Genomic DNA, 27,216 nt, shown 5'->3' with positions numbered 1-27,216 from the left:
TACTTGTCTGTTACTGGTGTATAAGAATGCTTGTGATTTTTGCACATTAATTTTGTATCCTGAGACTTTGCTGAAGTTGCTTATCAGCTTAAGGAGATTTTGGGCTGAGACGATGGGGTTTTCTAAATATACAATCATGTAATCTGCAAACAGGGACAACAAACAGCAAACAGGCCTTTCTAAGGATAGCTGTTTCAGGCCTGCTGCATTAACTCTTTTTTCGTACACACATAGAGAGAATATACAAAAGTAGTATGTGGCCAAAACAGCCTAAAATATTTACTATGTTACTATGTGGTGCTTTACAAAAAAAAAAAAAAACAGTTTGCTGGTCCCTGTTATATACTACATTCTTAGTTATCATTTTAATTCCCTTAAGAGTTTAAGAATATACTAACAGCATGTGCTAAAGTTTGACAGGAAAAAAGTAAATGAGACTTAGGGTAAAAATAATATGGTAATATATAAAATGACACAGGGCTTTGCAGTTTATAAAACAGTATTTGCAAACCTCATTTCTCTGTGATCACAAAAATTCTGCAAGCCAAATATTACTGATTTCACAATTCAATTTTTACAGATAAAGAAACTGAAACAACAAAGGTTAAGTGATTTTCCCAAAAGATCACAACTAGTTTATAATGGAATGAGAACTTAAGGTCTTCTAGTTCTAAATCTATATCTGGATTCCTAAAGGCTGAAGAATAACAAAACAAAACAAATAAAAAATACATGTAGGAAGAAGTACACACTGAAAACTAAAAGAAAACAAACACTTCGTAGTGTATAAGCTATCAATAGACTAAAAGGTATGTAGCTAAGTACCGTAGAAAGGAACATGTCAAATTTCCAAGTTTGAATACTTCATCATATATAAATCTTAGCACATCTTAACAAAATTTATTTCTCCTAATTGTACTTACCTTTTTTATTCTTCAGCTTAATAGGAAATAATTTTCTGCCTTGTTTATAGATCAATAATCTTCCTAAAAGGCACAGTGAGTGAATGAAATAAATATATTGTAATTCTTGTCCTAAGTAGTAGAAAGTTTTCTGCTTTTTTCCTTAAAAGAGAAGCAAACAAGAACATTTATTTAGCATCATCATATTTTACAGTACCTGTCTTCATTCCCTTCTAGACATTAAATAAGGCTACAGGTTAGAATGGAGACTAACCTGTTAGTCTAAAATTTTTTAATTATGTATTTTCCTTATTGTTTCCTAAGATCCTTTACAATAAAACCCCAAAGAAAAGCAATCATCTTAAAAAGCAGCCTCAGAAAGGAATAGTATACATATAGTGTCCATTCTAAAATAAATACCATAAGATTGTCACAGTTATCTGTCACTGAAGAGGAACTTCAAAAGTAAGTTAAGGGCAGAAGAAAGTTAATAGAAAATGTTAGTTACTGTTTAATTTCACCAATTAAAAGCCAGTATTACAAAAGATCATATTAACAAGCACACATCTAAGTGAAATTAGAATCTCTAAGATATAGACATCTCCCAAAATGTTATTTGTCATTCACTCATTCACCTGCACATTCAAAGTCTGTTGAGTACCTATTCTATATAAGATCCTGAACACTAGTGTCAAAAACCATTAAAAACCATGAAACTGGGCTTCCAATCCAGAGTATGGCAAATAATCTGATCCGACCAGAGCATGAGGAGAACAAGTGGAAGAGAACGGACTAGAAGGGGCAGATCATGGAGGGACTTAGCCTCATAAGGAATCTGGACTTTATTATAGGGGCAATTGGGAAGATATCAAAGGGTTTTAAGTAGCAAAGTAATAAATATGAACTGTGAAAATCAGGCTCTGATGGCAATATAAAAGTGAATAAAAGAAGGTCAAAGTCTGAAATAAAAAGATCTATCAAAAAAATCATGAACAAAACATTAGTAAAAGGAATGCAGAAGAGTGGTAAAAATAAAAGTTTAAGAAAATAAAATCAATATGCCTTAGGAAGGATTACATATGGAGAGTGAAAGAATGAGAAGATAAGAAAACTCAAGGTCCTAATTCAGGTATCTTTGTTCAGAGTAAAGTTTTCTTCTATTTAAGTAATTCTAAAAAGAAGGCCAGGCGCAGTAGCTCATGCCTGTAATCCCAGCACTTTGGGAGGCCGAGGCAGGTGATGACCTGAGGTCAGGAGTTTGAGACCAGCCTGGCCAACATGGTGAAACCCCGTCTCTACTAAAAATACAAAAATTAGCCGGGCATGGTGGCAAGCGCCTGTAATCCTAGCTACTATGGTGGCTGAGGCACGAGAATTGCTTGAACCTGGGAGGCGCAGGTTGCAGTGAGCCAAAATCGCACCACTGCACTCCAGTCTGGGTGACAGAGTGAGACTTTGTCTAAAAAAAAAAGAAAGTCTAAAAAGGGAAAAAAAACTGTGATTTCAATCTTTAATATTTTAATTCAAAGTGCCCATGTAATATCCAGATAGAGACACTAAATAAGGTGAGTGCGTGTGTGTGAAATTCAGGAAAGGGATGTGGTCTCAAATATTCCAGTCATCATTTATATATAAATATATAATATTTGAAACCATGAAAGTAAATAGTTTCCTCCCAAGACAGCAGGTAGACTAAGGTGAGAAAAGAGCCAAGGGCAAAATCTTTATGAGTACAAACATACAAAGAAAAAGAAAGAGATTTTCAAGTGACCAAGAAAAACTTAGAGAATGAGGAACTATAAACAAGAATGTTACCATGAAGAAGAGTGAAAGCAAATGCTGTAGAAGTAGGACGAGAAAGAGAAGATGTTGATACATGGGAAGGTCATGGGGCAGAAGAAATAAAAGCCTTATTTCCATGGCTGAAAAGTGAATATAAGGTAAAGAACGGGACCTGGGAGTATAGAGACTACTTAGAATAGAAGAGCTCTTCTCTAATGGGAAGCAGAGAGGTAAGGCACACAATGAAGCAAAGAACTTGTTCAATTTTTTAATATGAAAGACACACGAGAAGGTTAGAGGATGCAGGGAAAAGTGCCAGTAGAAAGTGAGACACAATAATAACAATCTTCTGGTTCTTAAAACACACACAAACACACACACAAACACACACACAAGCAATGTTCTGGTTCTTAAAAGACACACACACACACACACACACACACACACACAGAAGATAAAAGAATCAAGACACCAATCGAAAACAAAACATCTCTTCTTTGCAGGCTAAGAAAAGGAAATATTGATTAGGGCACATAAATATATATTTGCATACAAAGAAGCAAGACACTTAGAGAATTCATATCTGGAAAGTTCCATTTTTCTTAATGAAAGAGTAAGCAAGGGCTCCTCCTCCTGAGAGAGAATTAGGCAGGAGCAAAGCAGAGGGTTCGATGAGACTGACAAGGGCTTGTAATAGCTGTTATGGAACCCTGAAGAAAGAACATCTAGGAGGATTCCAAAGCAACAGAGAGAGAGCAACTGAAGTCAGAAAATATATATTTACTATCAAGCCATATACTCTCTGCTTAATTTCCTGAGTACCAGAAAACATACAGAATTGAATTGACCTAAAGCTGGGCAACTTCAGGCAGAAAACTCTGAAAGAGAAATGCGCAAGAATTCTTTTAAAAACATGGCAACAACAACAACAAAAAATGCAGTGAGGCACCCTGGGGTCTTTAGTAGATAGGGAAGAGAGCAAAACCATGAAGGGCTGAGAGAGTAATGGGGGGAAAGGAGCTAAATATTACATTTTAATATCAAGAAATTAGAGAAATCTGTAAGTCTGTAAATGAGATAACACATGAACTTATATGACTTTTTCCTTCTCTTGAAGAATAAATTATAACTTCTACACTTTCTCCTCCCCTACTAAACACTAGCTTGTGAAACCCATTAATTATTGGTCTATCACCATCCTCCTTGCTTTAAGTTAGATAAAGAAATTCACCCAAGAATGAAGAAAAGTATAAGATATCGTCATACTCTCAAAAGAGCTTACTATATGCTTAAGGAAACAACATAAAAACAACAGAACAATAAAAGCTATCAGGTTCACATGGCAAATCGTTGACATAAGCAAGAGCAAGAAAAATTTAGAATAGGCAGGGAGGCCTTGAAATTTACAATACAGTTTCTGCCAGGAGCAGGGGCTCAGGCCTGTAATCCCAGCACTTTGGGAGGCCGAGGTGGGGGTATCACAAGGTCAGGAGTTCAAGAGCAGCCTGGCCGGCACAGTGAAACCCCATCTCTACTAAAACTACAAAAAATTAGTCGGGTGTGGTGGCAGGCACCTGTACTCCCAGCAACTTGGGAGGCTGAGGCAGGAGAGTCGCTTGAACCCGGGAGGCAGAGGTTGCAGTGAGCCGAGATCATGCCACTGCACTCCAGCCTGGATGACACAGCGAGACTCTGTCTAAAAAAATTAATTAATAAAATACAATTTCTTCTTTCATGATAAATAAGATATCTATTAGTGTAGGGAATTATGGATGGGGCAGTAGGAGTAAAAATAATGTTGTATAGGCATTGGTATGCAAAAAAGACTAAGAGAAGATTCATTTTAGTCAATAACTAGAGAAGAGATCGTACAGAGAAATTGGGGCCAGATTACGAAGCATTCGGGACATTTTAGCTCAGACAGAGAATAAGCAAAGAAGGATCACGGGGTGACACGGAGTGTTCAAAAATAAAAACAACATTTTATGTAAGTTTTTCTCCCATTAAAGTGCATATGTGCCTGATTAGATGACTGATACATTACTGTAGGGGAAAGAATGGACTGTATATTATTGCAATATAACAGATTAGGTTATATACCCTAGTATGAATTGAAGAACTGCATCTAATAAGAATCAGTATGGTTGTATATTAATTTCAAATGTAGATCTGTTATAGAAAATAATGATTATAGTGTATCTTATAAATGTGTAAAATATATTTTCCAATGTCATTAATAAAAGTGACCTCATTTACCATAGTAACAATCATTTAAAAATAAAAGTTACTAATAAACTCTATTTACTAATAAAATTTACCATTTTTAAAAGTATGTAATAGAGGAAATAATACTTACTGCAGTGCTTTGAATGTCCCAAGGTGTCCTCAGCTTTCCTAGTCTTACACAGTTCAAAGTACTGAACACACTGTTGAATGGCTGTAGTTATCTGATGAAATAATAAGTTATTAATTCCAGAACTTTGCAGCCCTCAAGTCCAAGAATTAAAAGTCAAAGCTATAAAAATGCTTTGGAGAAATATTTGAGAAAAATATTTAGTATAGTACCTTTCTAGCTATTAAAGCTCAGCCTCCTCAATTACATTTTAACTATGGCATCACTCTGGTGAACACCGTGAAAATATTTGTGGACCAACAAATACAATAATGTTAGAATGTTGGTGTCATTGCACAGAAATAAATATATACTTTATATTTTATAGTGAAAGATTTAAAAACTCTGCGGCCATGACCATAACTTTAGAAACTATCTTGTCCAGTTCCTTTGCCTTAGAATCTTTTCCTCCTACCCAGGCAGCAAAATATCAAGTGGATCAAGTCTTTATTTCCATCTCAAATAGCAGAATTGCTAAAAGTTGATAAAGAAAAATCTCATAAGTCAAAGAAAAGAGTCACAATAAAAAAATGATCTCCAACCCCTACTGTACCCAGCGATTCTCCTACTAGTCTCCATTCTAACTCCTCCTCTCATTCTCCACAAGCAGGGGCTTCAAATCTTCTCCCCTTTCCTCAGCACCTGCCTACCCATCGATGGCCTCTTATCCTAATTCCCAAAAAAAAATAAAAGTCACCAGTGATATACGGTGTGATCATTGTTAAGTCTGGTAACAAGGCAGTTGTTGGGGACCTTGAAAAGATCAGTTTCAGAGAGTTTGAATAAAGCCAGACTCTACCAAATAAAGGAATAGGAAGTGAAAAAGTAAAGGCAGTTAGCATAATTTTTATTTTCAAGAAAGACAGCGAGGAAAATTTTAAAACAGACCAACAACTGTCTCTTAGAGTCAAGATTAAACTCTTTTTCAGGTTAGAAGGATATGGTTATGCTTAAATGTTACTGGGGGAAGCCAACAGAGAGGAAGAGTTTGACTCTATAGGAGAGAAAGGGGAGAGTTGATAGAAAAAAAATATATACAAGAGGAAGAAGCAGATGGAATCCAAGTGGAAGGAAGGATTAATTAAGCTTTAGATAGGAAAGGAAATGAAGGTTTGAAAAGAAGCAAGTTCATAATTGTAGCATCAAGGAATCACTGGATTTTCCCATCTCGTTCATTGCTATGGCCTCAGTCGCACGCAGAAAACAGGTAACATAGCAGGACTTCTAGCTTTAGAAAAGGCCTCCTTACAAGGTGGGATTTTGATAGCATCTAGGAACTTGCATTTCAGGAGGGCTGTCATCATTCTGAGAACTGAGAATGGCTGACAATGTTTACACAAGTAATGTGGTTTATGAGAAATACCTGCTTTACCTCTAGGAGTCTTGGACCCTGGTATGTACGAGGCAGAGGGTTTCCATGTGATCAGCAGCCCTTCCTCAAAAACAAAAACCAGGCACTGAGTTTCTAATGAGCTTCCCTGGTGTATAACATTTCACATAAGTTGCCACAATTCAATGCTGAAAGAATTTAGCATGTCTTATGTGATTCTAGTGGGGAAAAGACTCTTGGAAGCGATTTCATATCTTCCACACTTCACTCAATGAACTTTTTCCTCTTTGCTGATTGTTCTTTGTATCCTTTCATTGTTATAAATGATAGCTGAAAGCATAACTATATGCTGAATCCTATGACTCCTCCTAGCAAATCATTAAACCTGGGGGTTGTCTTGGGGACCCCTCCCCCTCCCATATCTACAAGTCTTTTCTAAATCAAACGTCAGGGATCCAGACCCATGCCTCCTAGAAATCTGCATTTCAAATATGACTAAATCTAACAAATCTAAAAATCATTATCTTTTCCAGCAAATGTGTGCCTCCCACTGTGTTACTTATCTCAGTGAATGACATTAATCATCAATTGTCTGAGGCCTCAATCACAACCCCCTCATTCAAAAGTCCTCTAAATCCTGCATTCTAAATAAAGTATTTTGAGTCCATCCATTTATCCCAATTCTGTCTTATCCTTCTTCCATGGTTCCATCATCTTTTGCTTGGATTATTATACAATGTATTAAACATCTTTTTGCTTCAATACTTCTCCCCTATCTCTACCTAGAACCTTTGACCCATTTTCTAACAAAAAACAAAATAAAACAGAAGTGGATTAAAATAACAACTGACACTTTAGGAAACTCTTGACATGAAAATTTATAAAATAATGCACTTAAGAGAAGCTCTAAAGAATTAGAAGACAAAAGAACAAACAATAGACTGCTTCTTTAACTGAAAACTCAAAACATTGTCTCCAAAATAATCTCTCTCAAAGACTCTTTCATTCATTCAAGGCTTTAGAAATCCACCCTCCTTGCAACAATTCCTACCCAGCTTTATCTTCACTATCCACTTACTTACACTCCCTTCTTTTCCTTCTACTCTTTCCCTTATATTTTCTTAAACATGCTATATTTATTTGAGAAAAGGCAGCAATCACAGGAAAGAAAAGGAATAATCTCAGGACACAAACAATCACATTACATGACATCCCTTTAAACCACAGGAGCAGAAAGCAGATCTATAGTAGGTGAATTTAAATACTAGTCTAAAGAGTCAAGTTGAGAGTATAATGAATGATTTTTCTAACCCCTGTGAAAATAGACACAAATTTGCTATAAAATTCAGGGTTGTATTTGATACTTATTGCCCTATACTATCAAATATATACCAGCCAGTTCATTTAATTGTTAACCCCTAAGACAGAGATTTTTAAAAAGGTTAAGTAAGACAATAAGACAGGAAAAACCAACGGAGAATTTAAATGACCAAGCCGTCAAGTCATTTTTTTAAAATGACTTTCAGAGAGCAGTAAAAATGGCACTAAATAAAGCCGTTTCAGAAACCATTCCTTTAGGGGTTGACTGAATCAAGATTCAAATTGTTAAAAATTAAAGGTTAAATATTTACGCTGACAGCCAAAACTTTTAACCAGTTCATGTCTTTGAGATGCTATAGAAACAAAGATTATCTTAACTTTTTCAGGGATATCTATAAAAAACCAACAGCATATACAAAAATTGACAGCTTAATGCCACCTACTGAAAATGTCATAAACATAAGATAGAATAGAACCACACAAATACAGTAGCCACCAACCACACGCCTATTTAAATTTAAATTAATAAAAACTAAATAAAATTTAAAAGACAGTTTCCCATTTACTCTAGTCTCATTTCAAGTTTTCAGCAGTCCTATGTGGCTCATGGTTACCATGTTGTACAATGCAGATATTTCATCACTGCAGAAAACGACATCAGAGAGCAATGATGAGAAGCTAGAGGAAATATATCAGCAGATCATCATGCTAAACAGGCTGCTATGAGTAAAGTTCTTACACAAGAATCTCTTATAGAACAGAAACACAAATTGATGGAGTGGTCTGCGATTTCCATCACAGATGCACAAAATTTGATCCTTGATTCTGAAAATACAAAGGGAATAAACAGATCTTGCATCATTTTCCCCAATGTTTATTTTCAAAAGTGGGGCCAAGTTTACTTTAAAACAATAAATATAACATGAATAATATTTTGATACTTTGTAAATTTAGGAAAGCTTTTAGAGCAAAGGAGGTTTAAGTTGAAATGTCAAAAAAGTTTGATACACTAATACATAAAATAACTATTTGACTAAGTTGATAAAATATTAAGATGATTTTAATACATAATTCCATTTGGCAGGTTAACAGTTAAGGTATAGTTAACTTTTTCAAAATAAAACCAATTTTAAGAATTAATCTGTAAAAAACCTTATTTGAATACTTTCACTGGAGCCTCTGTGAATACAACAGTGACTTATTATCTGTACATAAACCATGGGAAAAATTCATCCTGTTCTTTATTTTTTCCTTTCTGTATCAGTCTATGCTCATAAAGCAAAAACAAAGTTTTGTTTAAATGCGAATGAGAGAAAAATGAAATGTGGAGAAAGAATTATTTAAATTCAATTTCTCTAAAAATTTTTAAGTATATTTTACCTTTACAAATAAATTCTTACCCTATTATTCAATATCCCTCTCTTCTGCTGCTGCTCAATTCTCTTGATTCTCAAACACAAAACAATTATTGTTCTCCTTCCCTCATTTTATGCTCTACTGCACTCAACCAAAAATCACAATTTCAGAATCTTTTCTTCATGTGACTTCTAAATCAAGGTTCTGCCTAACTACATAAACGATGTTTATTGACTCAAAGCTATATCAGTATAACATTTGAATATCTTAATAAATTTTGTGGTTTTCATTTTGTCAATTATTTATTAGACTTGCTGATTTCTTTTTAATTCTTTCAGTACCCTTATACATTGTTCTACTAGTAGTAACAAATGTAGATGATTTTGGTAATATATTTTAGAGTATTAAGTCTACATTTGGTATAACTCAAACCAATTACTGAAAATGCAAAAGTATTTATCATTATGACTTTTGTCATGTAATTTTCACTGAAAAATATGGGTCTATATTATAGAAGTAATGGCTTTAATAATACTTGATCTGAATCAAACTACATGCTACTGCTTAAAAATATGGCTTCTCTCAAACCAGCTTGTTATTTATAGAAGCCAATTTACTATATACATAAAACATATTTTCTAATTGCTATCCTGACTGCATTCATTTTAAGTCTCTATTGTTATCACTTTATGTTCCACAGGATGGTAGTTTAAGATCACATAAAAGGCGAATTGCTTCATTATCCAATATTAATTATCACCACACAACTTTGCATATTCAAGTTATTACATCATATATATTTTGGTAGTATTATTTCTCAACATAAAAAAGGAATTACAGACTTACCAGAGACTTATATTTCTTTTCAAGAAGTCTTAATACTGTAGTTCTGCTATAATGTGCATGCTAAAATTAAAAGGAAATGATATTTAATACTCAAGCTGTGCCACTCAAAATCTATTTTTCCTGCATTATCTTCAATCACATCATAAATCACACAATAGCTTAGATTTAAACCATTATAGTCAATGACAGGTGTTTATGTGTGCACTGGATTAGGAGGATAGCAATCACAAGAATGCAAATCATATCAAAAAACTTGCAGATCATTTAGTGACCGACCAGTAGAAGAACATTCTATCCATCAATCGTGTCCAATTTCCACACTAAACTATTTTAAAATCACCACCAAAAAAGTATGCATATGACAGAATCCAAAAAAAGATACACAGTGGGGGAAAAAAAAAAAAAAAAACAGCACAACTCTTATACTGAAGAGGATACTGTATGGTCTACATGTGCAGAAATCTGCCAACACTGAAATGCTCTAAAGTGACAGTACCCTAATCATTTTCTGCCAACTATAATTAAAAATGATTCAAAGTGTCAAAAGAGCTTTAACTCTCTCCTTGGAGCAAAATATAGATGTAATTAAAACATTTAAATGTATAGCATTGCACAAAGCCAGGGAAAACTATAAATATTGTTTAGCTAGATTATATAAGATATCATTAGTGTTCAAAATATAGTTTCTTCATTTCACTTAGGAATAAAAATATTGGCCGGGTGCGGTGGCTCACACCTGTAATCCCAGCACTTTGAGAGGACAAGGTGGGCGAATCACGAGGTCAGGAGGAGTTCAAGTATGGTCTCAAACTGGCCAATATGGTGAAACCCTGTCTCTACTAAAAATATAAAAATTAGCCAGGCGTGGTGGCACGCACCTGTAGTCCCAGCTACTCAGAAGGCTGAGGCAGAAGAATCGCTTGAACTCAGGAAGAAGAGGTCGCAGTGAACCGAGATTGCGCCACTGCACTCCAGCCTGGGTGACAGAGAGAGACTCCGTCTCAAAAAAAAAGAATAAATTTTTGACAAACCTAACAAAAACAAGCAATGGGGAAAGGATTTCCTATTTAATAAATGGTGTTGGGAAAACTTAACTCAAGATGGATTAAAGACTTAAACATAAGATCTAAAACTATGAAAACCCTAGAAGAAAACCTAGGTAATACCATTCAGGACACAGGCATGGGCAAGGACTTCATGACTAAAACACCAAAAGCAATGGCAACAAAAGCCAAAATTGATAAATGGGACCTGATTAAACTAAAGAGCTTCTGCATAGCAAAAAAAAACTATCATCAGAGTGAACAGGCAACCTACAGAAAGGGAGAAAATTTTGTAATCTATTCATCTGACAAAGGGCTAATATCCAGAATCTACAAAGAACTTAAACAGATTAAGAAGAAGAAAACAAATAACCCCATCAAAAGTGGGCAAAGGATATGAACAGACACTTCTCAAAAGAACACACTTATGTAGCCAACAAACTTATGACAAAATGCTCATTATCACTGGTCATTGGAGAAATGCAAATCAAAACCGCAATGAGATACCATCTCACATCAGTTAGAATGATGATCATTAAAAGTCAGGAAACAAGAGATGCTGGAAAGGATGCGGAGAAATGGGAACATTTTACACTGTCGGCAGCAGTGTAAATTAGTTCAACCATTGTGGAAGACAGTGTGGCAATTCCTCAAGGATCTAGAACTAGAAATACCATTTGGCCCAGCAATCCCATTACTGGGTATATACCCAAAGGATTATAAATCGTTCTACTATAAAGACACATGCACACGTATGTTTATTTCAGCACTGTTCACAATAGCATACACTTGGAACCAATCCAAATGCCCATCAATGATAGACTGGATAAAGAAAATGTGGCACATATACACCATGGAATACTATGCAGCCATAAGAAAGGATGAGTTCATGTCCTTTGCAGGGAAATGGGATGATGCTGGAAACCATTATTGTCAGCAAACTATCAGAAGAACAGAAAACCAAACACAGCATGTTCTCACTCATAATTGGGAGTTGAGCAATGAGAAAACATAGACACAGGGAGGGGAACATCACACACCAGGGCCTGTCAGGGGTGGGGTGCTATGGGAGGAATAGCATTAGGAGAAATGCCTAATATAGATAACGGGTTGATGGGTGCAGCAAAACACCATGGCACATGTATACCTATGCAACAAACCTGCATGTTCTGCACATGTACCCCAGAACTTAAAGTATAATAAAAAAAATTTTTTTAAAGAATAAAAATATTAAACAGTATAATACAAGTCAAAATTTTTTCAGAATTCTAGGGAATAGAGGATTTTTGTACTGTTTTTCTTTTTTTTTCTTTTTTTTGCTTTTTAAATAGAGATGGGGTTTTGCTATGTTGGCCAAGCTGTTCTCAAACTCCCAACCTCAAGTGATCCATCCACCTCAGCCTCCCAAAGTGCTGGGATTACAGATGTGACCCACCGTGCCCAGCTGGGAATAGAGTTTTTAATTAAACATTGATTAAATTGTGTTTTGGTTAACTGAAGGTTAATCAAAACCTTGTGTTTTAAACCTTGTAGCTTAAAATGTTTTCAAAAATTATTAATCCTTTTTTTCAAATTTAATAAGAGAAATAAGTTGATATAGTATTAAACTATTTTTAATATTGACCATGTTCTGAAAAGAAATCTTCATAGTATATCTCTTAGACCAGGGTCAGCAAACTACAGCCCTCAGATCAAATTCTGCCTAGACCCAATTTTGCAAAAAAAATTCACTGGAACGGTCAAGTCCATTCATTTGCCTATTATGTATAGATGCTCTGGAGCTACAACAATTGGGTTGAACAGCTGCAATAGGGACTGTACAGCCCATAAAGTCAAAAATATTTATGGTCTGGCTCTTTACATAAAAAATTTGGCAACTCCTGCCTTAGATGCAAAAATTATAGGAGGATGTGATGAATTTTCATGTATACTAGAACACACTTCAGAATGTGATTTTTAAATAAATTTGTACCCCATTCTCTTAAGAATCAACTCCTAGCAATAAGAAAGTCAAATGAAAAAAAGTTAATTACAGTTAGTAAAATATGACTGATTTTGTTAAAAAAAGAAAAAAAGATGACCTAAACAGATAAATATAAAAGTATATACAACATATCTACATGAAACAAAATCTTAACAGTTGTTATCCCTGCATTGTATAATTAGAAAATTTTAATTTTATTTCAGCTTTTACATATTTTGCATATTTTCTCAAATAACGGTATAATTTGATAATCACGAAAAAAATTTAAGTGTTAGATGTGAGGAACAAAGGGTTCATTTTAAATTAATTTAATTTAATTGAGTAAACATTAATCACATACTAGATAGGCCAGGTAAGGGTTAACCACTGGAGACAGAATTGTGTTCTGGTTAATTGGGCATTTATCATACAACTTAGTAAAAGGCACAAAGCACCATCGCTAGATAACATCCAAATTGTGCTGAAGTGTAAATGAATGCCCCAGCCTCTCTCTTCTCAAGTGCAAGAAATATAGTACCTAGGTGCCCAGTACAGAATGAGAGAGAAAACAATGTGAGCACAAACGTCAGTCCTGTTGCTACTACTGACAAACACAGACATCTCTTATTCGACAGAGGTTGAGGGAGGTAACAGTATAAAGATCTCTCTACTCTTAATATTAGTGTCAGTGCCAGCATTATGAGAAATTGCCAGGTTCAGACACTAAACACATTCCCCAAACTTCAGATTCAGGAGGGAGGCAAATGAAAAAATACTTTCAAAAATATCTCCTAAGNAAGGACTTCATGACTAAAACACCAAAAGCAATGGCAACAAAAGCCAAAATTGATAAATGGGACCTGATTAAACTAAAGAGCTTCTGCATAGCAAAAAAAAACTATCATCAGAGTGAACAGGCAACCTACAGAAAGGGAGAAAATTTTTGTAATCTATTCATCTGACAAAGGGCTAATATCCAGAATCTACAAAGAACTTAAACAGATTAAGAAGAAGAAAACAAATAACCCCATCAAAAAGTGGGCAAAGGATATGAACAGACACTTCTCAAAAGAACACACTTATGTAGCCAACAAACTTATGACAAAATGCTCATTATCACTGGTCATTGGAGAAATGCAAATCAAAACCGCAATGAGATACCATCTCACATCAGTTAGAATGATGATCATTAAAAAGTCAGGAAACAAGAGATGCTGGAAAGGATGCGGAGAAATGGGAACATTTTTACACTGTCGGCAGCAGTGTAAATTAGTTCAACCATTGTGGAAGACAGTGTGGCAATTCCTCAAGGATCTAGAACTAGAAATACCATTTGGCCCAGCAATCCCATTACTGGGTATATACCCAAAGGATTATAAATCGTTCTACTATAAAGACACATGCACACGTATGTTTATTTCAGCACTGTTCACAATAGCATACACTTGGAACCAATCCAAATGCCCATCAATGATAGACTGGATAAAGAAAATGTGGCACATATACACCATGGAATACTATGCAGCCATAAGAAAGGATGAGTTCATGTCCTTTGCAGGGAAATGGGATGATGCTGGAAACCATTATTGTCAGCAAACTATCAGAAGAACAGAAAACCAAACACAGCATGTTCTCACTCATAATTGGGAGTTGAGCAATGAGAAAACATAGACACAGGGAGGGGAACATCACACACCAGGGCCTGTCAGGGGGTGGGGTGCTATGGGAGGAATAGCATTAGGAGAAATGCCTAATATAGATAACGGGTTGATGGGTGCAGCAAAACACCATGGCACATGTATACCTATGCAACAAACCTGCATGTTCTGCACATGTACCCCAGAACTTAAAGTATAATAAAAAAAATTTTTTTAAAGAATAAAATATTAAACAGTATAATACAAGTCAAAATTTTTTCAGAATTCTAGGGAATAGAGGATTTTGTACTGTTTTCTTTTTTTTTCTTTTTTTTGCTTTTAAATAGAGATGGGGTTTTGCTATGTTGGCCAAGCTGTTCTCAAACTCCCAACCTCAAGTGATCCATCCACCTCAGCCTCCCAAAGTGCTGGGATTACAGATGTGACCCACCGTGCCCAGCTGGGAATAGAGTTTTAATTAAACATTGATTAAATTGTGTTTTGGTTAACTGAAGGTTAATCAAAACCTTGTGTTTTAAACCTTGTAGCTTAAAATGTTTTCAAAATTATTAATCCTTTTTTTCAAATTTAATAAGAGAAATAAGTTGATATAGTATTAAACTATTTTAATATTGACCATGTTCTGAAAAGAAATCTTCATAGTATATCTCTTAGACCAGGGTCAGCAAACTACAGCCCTCAGATCAAATTCTGCCTAGACCCAATTTTGCAAAAAAAATTCACTGGAACGGTCAAGTCCATTCATTTGCCTATTATGTATAGATGCTCTGGAGCTACAACAATTGGGTTGAACAGCTGCAATAGGGACTGTACAGCCCATAAAGTCAAAATATTTATGGTCTGGCTCTTTACATAAAAAATTTGGCAACTCCTGCCTTAGATGCAAAATTATAGGAGGATGTGATGAATTTTCATGTATACTAGAACACACTTCAGAATGTGATTTTAAATAAATTTGTACCCCATTCTCTTAAGAATCAACTCCTAGCAATAAGAAAGTCAAATGAAAAAAAGTTAATTACAGTTAGTAAAATATGACTGATTTTGTTAAAAAAAGAAAAAAAGATGACCTAAACAGATAAATATAAAAGTATATACAACATATCTACATGAAACAAAATCTTAACAGTTGTTATCCCTGCATTGTATAATTAGAAAATTTTAATTTTATTTCAGCTTTTACATATTTTGCATATTTTCTCAAATAACGGTATAATTTGATAATCACGAAAAAAATTTAAGTGTTAGATGTGAGGAACAAAGGGTTCATTTTAAATTAATTTAATTTAATTGAGTAAACATTAATCACATACTAGATAGGCCAGGTAAGGGTTAACCACTGGAGACAGAATTGTGTTCTGGTTAATTGGGCATTTATCATACAACTTAGTAAAAGGCACAAAGCACCATCGCTAGATAACATCCAAATTGTGCTGAAGTGTAAATGAATGCCCCAGCCTCTCTCTTCTCAAGTGCAAGAAATATAGTACCTAGGTGCCCAGTACAGAATGAGAGAGAAAACAATGTGAGCACAAACGTCAGTCCTGTTGCTACTACTGACAAACACAGACATCTCTTATTCGACAGAGGTTGAGGGAGGTAACAGTATAAAGATCTCTCTACTCTTAATATTAGTGTCAGTGCCAGCATTATGAGAAATTGCCAGGTTCAGACACTAAACACATTCCCCAAACTTCAGATTCAGGAGGGAGGCAAATGAAAAAATACTTTCAAAAATATCTCCTAAGCCCAAAAAAAATACGTATTGAATCCTTATGTTATACCACATCTGCTTAAAATTTTTGAAGCTTTTACACTAAGGAAAAAATAGATTTTGAATAAGTCATTCAGCTTAAATAGACTCAAATGAAATACCACTTAAAATCCTATTCTGGCTCTGCCACTTAACAGGTAAAAAATCTTGGGCAAGTTAACTTCTCCATATCTCAGTTACTGCATCTGAAAATGGAGGGTAATTAATACCACCAACCTCATAAATTTTATAATAAATGAGTTAACACATGTAAAACTGATTAGAACTCTTAGTACACAGTAACTATTCAAACATTAGCTATTTATTAAAATGATACAGCAATGCACTAAAAGGTATAAAATATTCTATTTTCCTTACCATCCACTTTTGAACCACACAGCCTTGGTATCAACTAATGCAAAAAAGTAGATCGGATCCAAAATCTTTTGTGAGACAACATGGCTTTGATCATGTTTAACTGTTAACAAGGACAAAGTACTCTCCACAATTTCTTCCATATACCTTAAAGTTTGGGAAAAAAGAAATGCAATTACTTATATAGTACTGGTGGTAGACTTTATATTTATGAAATTGAGTAAACATTAATCACTTACTAGATAGGCCAGGTAAGGGCTCACCACTGGTGACAGAATTGTGTTCTGGTTAATTGGGCATTTATCATACAACTTAGTAAAAGGCACAAAGCACTATCGCTAGATAACATCCAAACTGTATAAAGTAGCATATAATCTTCAGAAACATTTTTTCTATTTCCGTAAATGACATAGGTAGGATTCATACTCAATGTTTCTGCTTTAACAACAGGTTCTTTTACTTCAATACTGGATCTGCAAATTTAACTTTCCTTTTAGACTCACAGATTCTCTTACAACTTAGAATAAATTTTAGAGCTGAAAGGAAAAAGTTTAAAGAATATTTAAGGAACTTGTCCAAAATGTAATAGTAAAGACCAATAAGAACCTAATGCAGATCTTCAGATCACTGATACATTAAAAAAATAATAATAATAACTAATGCTACATTTTCTTTTTACCTTGTGATAAATGATGTAAAGTGGTACTTGTGATTCACATAGCTAAGTATAAAACACGACAAGCTTAAGAAAAATAAAAATAGAAATTTTATGAATCACTTCCCAATCGTGTCAGTCCATTAAGACTGTCTTTACTCTTTCTGTCTGAAAGGTATATGGGGCGGTAACACTGCTAAGTTCTATGCTGGAATACATTGGGAGGGGACTTACTTCTCTGAATGACGAATCCAGAAAGATGGAGCTTCTTTCTGATATTCATTTAGAAGACGAACCTACAAAGCAGTGCACAATAGTTCTCAAAAAATTAGCATCCTCAAATATAAAACTAAATAAATAAAAATGAAAGCTTATTCTAGTAAATGGATACCTTTTTAAGTAAACGAGTCATATCAGGATTAGTTATATCTACACCAGCTGAAAGAGTAGGAATATGATTTTCCCTAGAAAGAAAGTATGACTCCAAATACTTAGCTGAAAAAAAACGGAAAACATAAAAAATTACATCATTCATTTACAGTGTTTCCTGAAAAAAGTTATTTCCTATCCATTCTTAAGTACATGCAAATGACAAAAACATTTTTAAATGTTTTCATAAACATACCTAAGCTTGTATAAACTTCCTTGGTCATATGTAATGGAGAAAGCGAAAATCTCTGTGCACAGAATTTTAAAATCCGGTCCTACGGAAATGAGACAAAAAATTTGCATCTAAGATCTTACAAGAATAGAATAGAGATGAAACATTTTCACACAGTAAAACCCAGAAAATAAAATAAATACAAACAAGACATTCAGAAACCAGAGTCAGAATGTACTTATTTAAAAAGGGCACACTCTTGTGTCAGCAAAAATTAAAACTGACCAAAACTAATATGTGAATCTAATAACAGAAAGATATTACTGCACAATCTGGCCATAGTAGATACTGACATGGTGAGGAGCGGGTAAGGTGAGGTTTCATAGAGGAGACTATATAAAGGTGTCAAACAAAGGAACAGAGTAGGCAGTACCAAATTTTTTTTAACACCCCGTATTTCCAAATCCAAAATTCATTATTTTTAATTGCTTACATGGGTAGCTTCAGTAATTAAAGATTTAGAATTATTTCTAATAATTTTGCCTATTCCCAAGAAAATTACTCTATGTTTAAATTTTTACATTATTAAAACTCAAAATAGAAACCAGTAGAAGTTAAATAAGTTAAAAGTGGCAACAGATGTAGTTAGCACAATGCCTGGCACTAAGAGTTACTTTAAAATGGTAGCTATTATTATCCTTTTAATTATACCTACTTTAATATCATGATGAGATTAATCCTAATAGTGAAATTTGACTTTCAATTAAATAAAACATAAAATTGCCTTAAATAGTCTAATCTGGGGGGAAAAATTAATAACTGTTGATATCAGTTTAGATAATCCACTTACAAGAAATAGTTTCCCAAGTTACTAAAGGTATCTTCTAATAACCCCAAGAAATTCCTACTGAACAAAGGATATTCAATACTTTGGAAAGTCTATTTTTATAGTTGCAGCAAGTGATGGGTATCTGTCACACTTTTCAACTCTATAGGCTTCACTCAGTTGCATGTAAGAGTCCTTTAGAGAAGGAGATGAAGAAATAGAATTGAACTCAAAAAGAATGTGGATCAAGCACAAATTTAAAATGAAAAAAACTCCATGCCTTGTTTTCTACTTCAAAATGACTAATTTTATTAGCATCTCTCCTCTATAACAATTGCTTCCAATTTTATTAGCATAAGTAATAAAACTGAACCTTGCTGCATAATAATTTTAAATGGCTACAATTTGCTATTTTATAAAGTTATTTCATAATTTGTAAAATAAAGGAAACCTACTCAGCTACTATTCTGTATTTATTAAGTAAAAGAAAAAATAAAGGGAAATTTACAATTGCATCTGTCGTTAGAGAGCTTGAAATGTTAAAGATAACCCTGAGATACATTTTTTTCACCTTGAAGTTCTTGGATCATTGAGCAGTTCCGGAAGTCTACAATACCCTCTGGTGTTAACAAGGTTGAACTGCATCCAAGTATTAGGTAAACACCTTCTTCCCCTTACAACAACTACAAACAGAGATTCCCAAACCACTTCTGTTTACAGTATAACCATATCTTCATTAATGGTAGACTGATTTTAAATAGACAAATATATTGAGATACCTTATATTTTTCTACAAATATTTATTTATTGTCTGCGTTATCTACTGAAATCTAAGTTCTCTGAGGGCAAAGATTTTGTGTCCTGTCCCTGGTGTGTTCCCAGTGTCTAAAGAATGATACACACTGTAGATACTCAATACATATTTGCTGAACAAAGAGCAAAATGTAACTCTTCTTCTCATGCCTTATATTCTATGCCAAACATCGTATCGATTTTAAAGCAAAAACTATCTTCACTGATAAATCAATTAGGAAGAAAAGATCCTCTAAAAGGAAATCCAATTTGTGTTTAAAATGTAATTCTTGGATAATCAGGGTTTTTTTTCCTTCATTTCCATCATAGACACTATCTGCAGAATTACTGCACTTGCTCATGTAAAGCTTACTTTTCATCATAAAATAACTGTTCCTAAAAAGTAATATGCAAATCAAATTTTAAATAAAATCATATCTGACTTCATAATTTTACAATTTTAGAAACTTTCTATATTTGCGTTATGATTCATCTCAAATTATTTTCTAAAATCTCAGCATTAGTTTTCTTGCTTCTCTCTTTAAGCAGTTAAGCAATCTCTAAGTAAACACTTAAATACATGAGGAAAATGTTTATAAGTCCTTTTGACCGTAATTCACCATTTTTTGTTCAAACTTTCATAGACCATGAATCCTTTTAAAATATTTTTTCTTTTTTTTTTTAATTTGAGAGTATCATAAAACAGCATTATTCAAAAGCAATGACATAGCCAGGCGTGGTGGCTCAAGTCCGTAATCCCAGCACTTTGGGAGGCCGAGGCTGGAGGATCACTTGAGCCCAGAAGTTCAAGACGAGCCTGAGCAATGTGGTGAGGCCCCATCTCTACAAAAAATACAAAAATTTGCCAGGCATGGTAGTGTATGCCTATAATCCCCAGCTACCTGGGAGACTGAGGTGGGAAGGTCACTTGAGTTTGGGAGGTTGAGGCTGAAGTGAGCTGTGATCATGCCACTGCACTCTAGCCTGAGTGACAGAGCAAGACCCTGTCTCAAAGAGCAAAACAAAAATAAAATAAAATACTAGGATATTCCTTTACAAGACAAAATGCACAAGGTAGCAGTGTATTATTTGGCAATGAAGTATGACCATATTTTGAATCTAATCATAAAATTTTCTTAAGAAAAATTTTGACAATTAGAAAGCTGAAACTGAAGTTCCATAAACGTGTGAGCTACTATTAAAGAAAACTATTGGCCAGGCGCGGTGGCTCATGCCCGTAATCTCAGCACTTTGGGAGGCCAAGGTGGGTGGATCACCTGAGGTCAGGAGTTCGAGACCACCCTGGCCAATATGATCAAACACCATCTTTGCTAAAAATACAAAAATTAGCCGGGTGTGGTGGTGGCATGCCTGTAATCCCAGCTACTCAGGAGGCTGAGGCAGGAGAATCACTTGAACCTGGGAGGCAGAGGTTGAAGTGAGCCGAGGCAGCGCCATTGCACTCCAACCTGGGCAAAAAGAATGAAACTTGGTCTCAAAAAAAAAAAAAAAAAGAAAAGAAAACCGTCATAACTGTCATATTCTACTTATTTCTAGAATGGTGGGAAAACATATTATTTTTAATATTTCTATAACCATTTTCTTACACTAAACACAGGATCAGGATCTGAAAGAGACACTGTCAGCTTTTCACAGAGAGTAGTCCAATTTTCACAGTTCAGGACATCAGATGGAGGAGCGGAACACAGTGTTTGCAAGGCTTCGTATCTCACCTACAATTTTTTAAAAGACTTTTATTAATACTCAGTCACTAAAATAATGCCACTTTTCCAAAACAATATTTAACAAACTACTAAAAGGCAAAGTCTGGATAATTTATAAAGAGTGATTTATCAGATGCCTTTATATTAAAAAGCTCTTGAGAAATCATTTTTTAAACTAAGTGCTAAGCAGAGAAAAAAACAGTTGCTGTTGGTGTAAAGCAAAATTAAAATACTGAATGTAGTAGGAGATTTTAGGTATCATGTCTAAGTGGAACGGGAGGAAGAATAGTAGTTGAATCAGAATCACCAATGTTTTCCAGTGGCCTTGTCCTACAGGCTTTCCCTATTCTAGGCCATTCCTACAGTTTGAGGGCTTTAATTTCAAAATGTTGCCCAGATATGCCCCCGGCAAAGCATTCCCATTCTAGGATATATGAACGATTCTCACAAAACAATCAGTTTGAACTTGTGCTATACCATATTTTCTGGCCTTCTGACTACTTAGGTAGAAAAAAAAAGGAAGTCATTCAGTAGTGGGATGCAAAATCTAATTTATGTATTTTCATAGAAAGCTTACTTCTTAATCAGTCTTCTCAAAATGCAATCAGAATTCACTCAAAACAGTATGACCCAAGGGAAAGTAGTAGAGAATAGTTCCACTCCAATGAAGAATGGAACAAAGCTTTTCTCCCACTCAATATCCAAGTAGTGAATAATAACACACTAATTCCAGCCTCATCCTCAAAATGTGGTCATTTCCCAACGGAAACAACTAAAGCCTAGTCATTAAAAAGGTGAGGCCTAAAAGACAGGAGCCAAAACCTCAGCAAATCAGACACTCTGAATCAGGGCCCAACTTTTAGACAAAAAAGACAAAGAATATACATATATTTGAAACTGTCCATATATTTATATGAAAGAACTCCTGAATATAACTTTATTTGTGATAGGTAGTAAGGGAAATATTAAGAGTTTTAAAATTAGTAATTCATTTACAATGTTAAGTAATTTTCCATTTCAGGGAAATTTATAGGAAAATCATTTTTAGAAAATTTATACTTGCGAGCAAATGGGTTTCTAACAAGTATAGGATTTCCCAAATCATCCATTTAAAATTGAAGGAACAGGATTTTTATCATAAAATTCAAACTCATTTCCATATTTTTTGAAAGATGTTATTATTAATATGACCCAGAAATAAATCATATGGCAATGTGCAGAAGAAAAAAGTATTCTTTCTATGTTTTTTTTTTTTTTTTTTTTTTTTTTTTTTGTGAAGACGGAGTCTTCGCTTGTCGCCCAAGGCTGGGGAGTGCAGTGCCGGAATCTCAGCTCACTGCAAGCTCCGCCTCCCGGGTCCACGCCAGATTTCTCCTGCCTCGCTCCGAGTAGCTGGGACTACAGGCGGCGCATCACTTGCCGGCTATTTTTTTGTAACTTTTTTTAAAGTGAGCGGGATTTCACTGTGTTAGCCGGATGGTCTCGACCTTCCTGAGCCTTGTGATCCGCCCGCCTCGCCTCCAAAGTGCTGGGATTACAGCTTGAGCCACGGCGCCCGCCTTCGCTCTATGATTTTTTAGAAAATTTCAGTAGGAGTAAATCACAACTATTCATTCAGTTTATATTTAATAGGTTGAGAAAATAATTTTAAAATTGAGACCAAAAATAACCAATACATAAAAAGCTTTAGATTAAGAAAAAAAAAAAAATCCTATCATATTTTTCATTTCATGCTGACTTTTTTCAAATGAAATAAGTCTTCATAAACAGTGATTTGTACAATCTCGTAAAATATAAACAGACACAATTCAATATAATTGCTTATCTCAAAATCCTTTTCTGGCCTGGCAGAGTGGCTCACATTTATAATCTCAGCATTTTGGGAGGCCAAGAGGTGGATCACTTGAGCACAGTATTTCCAGATCTTCCTAAGTAATGTGGCAAAACCTCATCTGTACAAAAAATACAAAATTTCTCCAGGTGCAGTGGCGTGCATCTGTAGTCACAGCTACTTAGAAGGCTGAAGTGGGAAAATCACCTGAGCCTGGGGAGGTAGAGGCTGCAATGATTCATGATTGCGCCACTGTGCTTCAGCCTGGGTGACAGAGTAAGATCCTATCTTAAATATATATATATATATAATTTTTCTAAAAAATAAACAAATAGTCAAAATTGCTCAGATAGTTAGGGGAGGCATGGGTAGACGCTGGTCAAAGGATACAAAATTTTAGTTAGGAGAAGTAAATTCAAGAGATCTACTGTATAACATGATGACATGATGACTATGTTAATAACAATGCTTTATTCTTGAAAACTGCTAAGAGAGTAGATTTTAAATGTTCTCACCACAAAAAATGATAAGTATGTGAGGCAATGCATGTTAGAGCAGCTCAACTTAGCCATTCCTCAGTGTATACATGTTTCAAAACATGTTATACAAGACGAATATACGCAATTTTATTTGACCATTAAAATAATTATTTTAAAAGATGTTCACATTTTCTGAAAGTAGAAAATAATTAAAATCTTTTTTCTTAAGAAATGACTACAATGTTACATATAAAACAACAGTGAAAGAACAGTTTGGGGGATAACTGCCTGTAACTTTATCCCTTTGAAATTGATGCTAAAGATAAAGATTTCCTCTTCCAAACCACGACAATTCTCTAAGGAAAACCTCCCTTACTCTGTGACTTTTCATTTGGACTTGAAAATTTACCATGGATATCGGTCTAGGATTGCCCATAATCATAAAGGCTTTAGCCTCAAGGGAACCTACCTGGTTGCTACTGATTGTAATCTCATATATGGTAAATATATGCTATCTGCATGAAACTTAACAGCTATCCTTGAAACTTACCTCTTTAGGTTGCCCAGGATCCAACTGGTCTAAAATCAATTGTAATTTTCCTTGACAAAATTTGTAACTCTGTAACACAATTGACAGGACATTCATTTATTTAAAAGGCTTTTAGAAATATTGCTATAAGTTACTTTTTCAATATAATTCCAAGCACAAAACATAATTCAGACAAGAGAAGGAGATGATCTATTTTGATTTGGCAGCGACTTAGAATTTTTCTTCCCAAGACTTTTAAATGGGAACTGAATGTCGCAGTAGAACAGTGTACCTTCATGTATATGAAAACTATTATTTGCAAGCAATTAAAATATATATAACATTGTAAGACTCAAAAGACACAAAGCCAAAATGCTGCATACTCAGAAATGTGAGATGAATGAAACAGACAGATAAACAAAACAAACAAGTAAAAAAAAAGCTACCAATAGTACCATAGGCACAGCTACAGTGCTGTTTGGACTGTTTTGTTCTCTTTCTTTCCTATACTTTTCCCTAGCCTTTCTCCTTATTTCTTTGGTGAAAAAAATCCTGAAGTAAAAACTTCCATCTATAAAAAAGTTTATAGTAGATTATAGGAGATTTTGGAGAAAGAAAAGGTATTTTTCCCACCAAAGGCAATTTAAACATACATAATATCTAAAACATCATCTAAAAATAAAAAGTATAATAGTAGGCCAGGCATGGTGGCTCACACCCGTAATCCCAGCCCTTTGGGAGGCCAAGGTGGGCGGATCACGAGGTCAGGAGATCGAGACCATCCTGGCCAACATGGTGAAACCCCGTCTCTACTAAAAATACAAAAATTACCTGGGTATGGTGGCACATGCCTGTAGTGAGCCAAAATTGTGCCACTGCACTCCAGCCTGGCAACTGAGACTCCGTCTCAAAAAAAAAGTAAGGAAACAACAGATGCTGGCAATAAACTTTCAATAAACTATCTCTTCTCACTGCACCTGAATTCCTGCCTGCACAAAATCTGAGAACTTTCTTGGGTTCTGGGTCAAGACCACTTTTCCTGTAACAAAGCAATCCTCCTGCCTCAGTCCCCCATCACTGGGAATACAGGCACACAATGCCATGCCAAGCTAAGGTGTTGTGTGTGTGTGTGTGTGTGTGTGTGTGTGTGTGTGTGTAGAGACCTTGTCTCTATGTTGTCCAGACTGGTCTCAAGCAATCCTCCTGCCTTGTTCTCCAAAAGTGCTGAGATTTCAGGGATGAACCACAATGCCTGCCTGGCCTTTATTTTTTTTTTTTTTTTTTTTTTCCTTGAGATGGCGTCTCACTCTGTCGCCCAGGTTGGAGTGCAGTGGCACGATCTCAGCTCACTGCATCCTCTGCCTCCCGGGTTCAAGCAATTCTCCTGCCTCAGCCTCCCGAGTAGCTGGAACTACAGGTGCATGTGCCACCACGCCCGGCTGATTTTTGTATTTTTAGTAGAGATGGGGTTTCACCATGTTGGCCAGGATGGTCTCAATCTGTTGACCTCGTGATCTACCCACCTCGGCCTCCCAAAGTGCTGGGATTACAGGAGTGAGCCACCACGCCTGGCAATAATTAAAATCTTATCAGGTGAGGGTAGCCAGACATTGAGGAACTTCTGAAGTACAGGTTGGGATGTAGCTAATCCTATTGCTCTAAGTGATGTTGCCAAAAAAGAGATCAGTGTCTTGCCATTTCTCAGTAGTTGTATAAAATCCTCAAAGGCAGAATTCTTCACCAAAAAGAGCATTGTAGAGCTTTGAAGATTTTAGTAGAGGCCAGAAAATAGTTGCTGAACTCAAGATATTCTGATTAAGATTTGAATAGCATAAAATAAATTAGGATAATTGAAAGGACATACTCTGAATGACAGGAGAAAGGCCATGTACCCAAAAAGGAAAAAAGCCTACTCAAGAAAATTCTTACTGGAAGAATCCAAAGCTTAGCAACATAGAGCTCAGGTTGCTCCCAGGAAAGAGAGAATCTGTTTCTTTGCCTTTTCCAGCTTCTAGAGGCCACCCTCATTCCTCGGCTTATGGCCTACTTTCATCTTCAGAAACAGCAATCACATCAGCACAATCTCTATGTCAGTCTTACCAGTGCCTACTCTGACTCTGATCCTCTTGGGTTTCTCTTACACAGACCCTTGTGATGAGAGGGGTCCCACCTGGATAACTCAGGATCATCCTACAATCTGAAGGTCCTTAACTTAATCACATCAGCAGAGTCCCTTTTGTCATGTCATGTGACATGTTCACAAGTTCTAGGGATTAGGACATGGACATCTTTGAGAGGACCATTATTCTATGTACGACAGGTACCAAAGGATGGGTTTCAAAGAGAAGTTGCTTGGAAAACAAAGGAAGAGTGAATACTTTAAACATGTTTGTGTCAGGCAAGAGTAATAGGTGACTATTATCCTAAGCTCACCTTCTGCATAAAGGTACACACCCTGGGGTGAAGTTCCCTTGGAAGGTTATAAAGTAGCTTGCATGCTATAAAACAGCACAATGCCTGTGCTGTACTATACTAATTACTACGGAGGAAGAGAAAGAAAGAAAAACTGCAAGAGGAAAGGATATGAATTCTGAAAGCTTAATGTATATCAGAGGTAATCCTCTAATTTCCCAAGCAGTTAGAAATGGCCCAGAGATGATCAGTTTGAAATCATATAGGATCACAGCTGAGAAATTTTTATATTTGAGTGTGTCTCTGAATTGTGTCCATTTCAGCATTCCCCTTAAGAGATGTCACCAATAAAAGCTAACCTGTATAAAGCAGTGTCTGTGTGCCAGGCACTGCTCTAACACAAGACATACATTAACTCAGTTAATCTTCTCAACAACCCTATACGGTAAGTAGTATTTTCATCCCCATTTACAAATGGGAAACACTACAGCACAAAGAAGTTAAGAAATTTGTCCAAGGCCACACAGCTAGTAAGTGGTGGAACCATAACTTACACCCAAGCAGTCTCCAGGTAGCTGGGAAAAGAATAAAGAGAACCAACTTTGCAGGGAGAGAGGCCAGTTTTAAACTCAAAGTCCCCCCTTCAC

The 27,216-nt window shown here is 35.3% G+C and overlaps 1 protein-coding gene across 1 annotated transcript in view; it reads right to left on the bottom strand.

Moving 5' to 3' along the window:
* The window catches only part of TBC1D32 (TBC1 domain family member 32), a gene marked incomplete at its 3' end in the record, with an annotated part of 224,148 nt that overhangs the window by 170,701 nt on the left and 26,231 nt on the right, over window positions 1-27,216 (bottom strand). The window contains exons 4-13 of the mRNA XM_017848884.1: window positions 24,179-24,247; window positions 21,202-21,327; window positions 18,001-18,079; window positions 17,767-17,870; window positions 17,610-17,671; window positions 16,724-16,867; window positions 10,425-10,443; window positions 9,929-9,988; window positions 5,041-5,131; window positions 924-1,064 (exon numbers count right to left, since the gene is read on the bottom strand). Coding sequence (XP_017704373.1) covers window positions 924-1,064; window positions 5,041-5,131; window positions 9,929-9,988; window positions 10,425-10,443; window positions 16,724-16,867; window positions 17,610-17,671; window positions 17,767-17,870; window positions 18,001-18,079; window positions 21,202-21,327; window positions 24,179-24,247 — 895 coding nt within the window. The remainder of the gene's footprint in view (window positions 1-923; window positions 1,065-5,040; window positions 5,132-9,928; window positions 9,989-10,424; window positions 10,444-16,723; window positions 16,868-17,609; window positions 17,672-17,766; window positions 17,871-18,000; window positions 18,080-21,201; window positions 21,328-24,178; window positions 24,248-27,216) is intronic.

Source organism: Rhinopithecus bieti, unplaced genomic scaffold (assembly GCF_001698545.2).
Source record: "Rhinopithecus bieti isolate Rb0 unplaced genomic scaffold, ASM169854v2 scaffold_30957, whole genome shotgun sequence".
Lineage (NCBI taxonomy): Eukaryota > Metazoa > Chordata > Mammalia > Primates > Cercopithecidae > Rhinopithecus > Rhinopithecus bieti.
The sequence above is the reverse complement of the archived record's forward strand: the minus strand, read 5'-3'. Positions and strand labels throughout refer to the sequence as shown.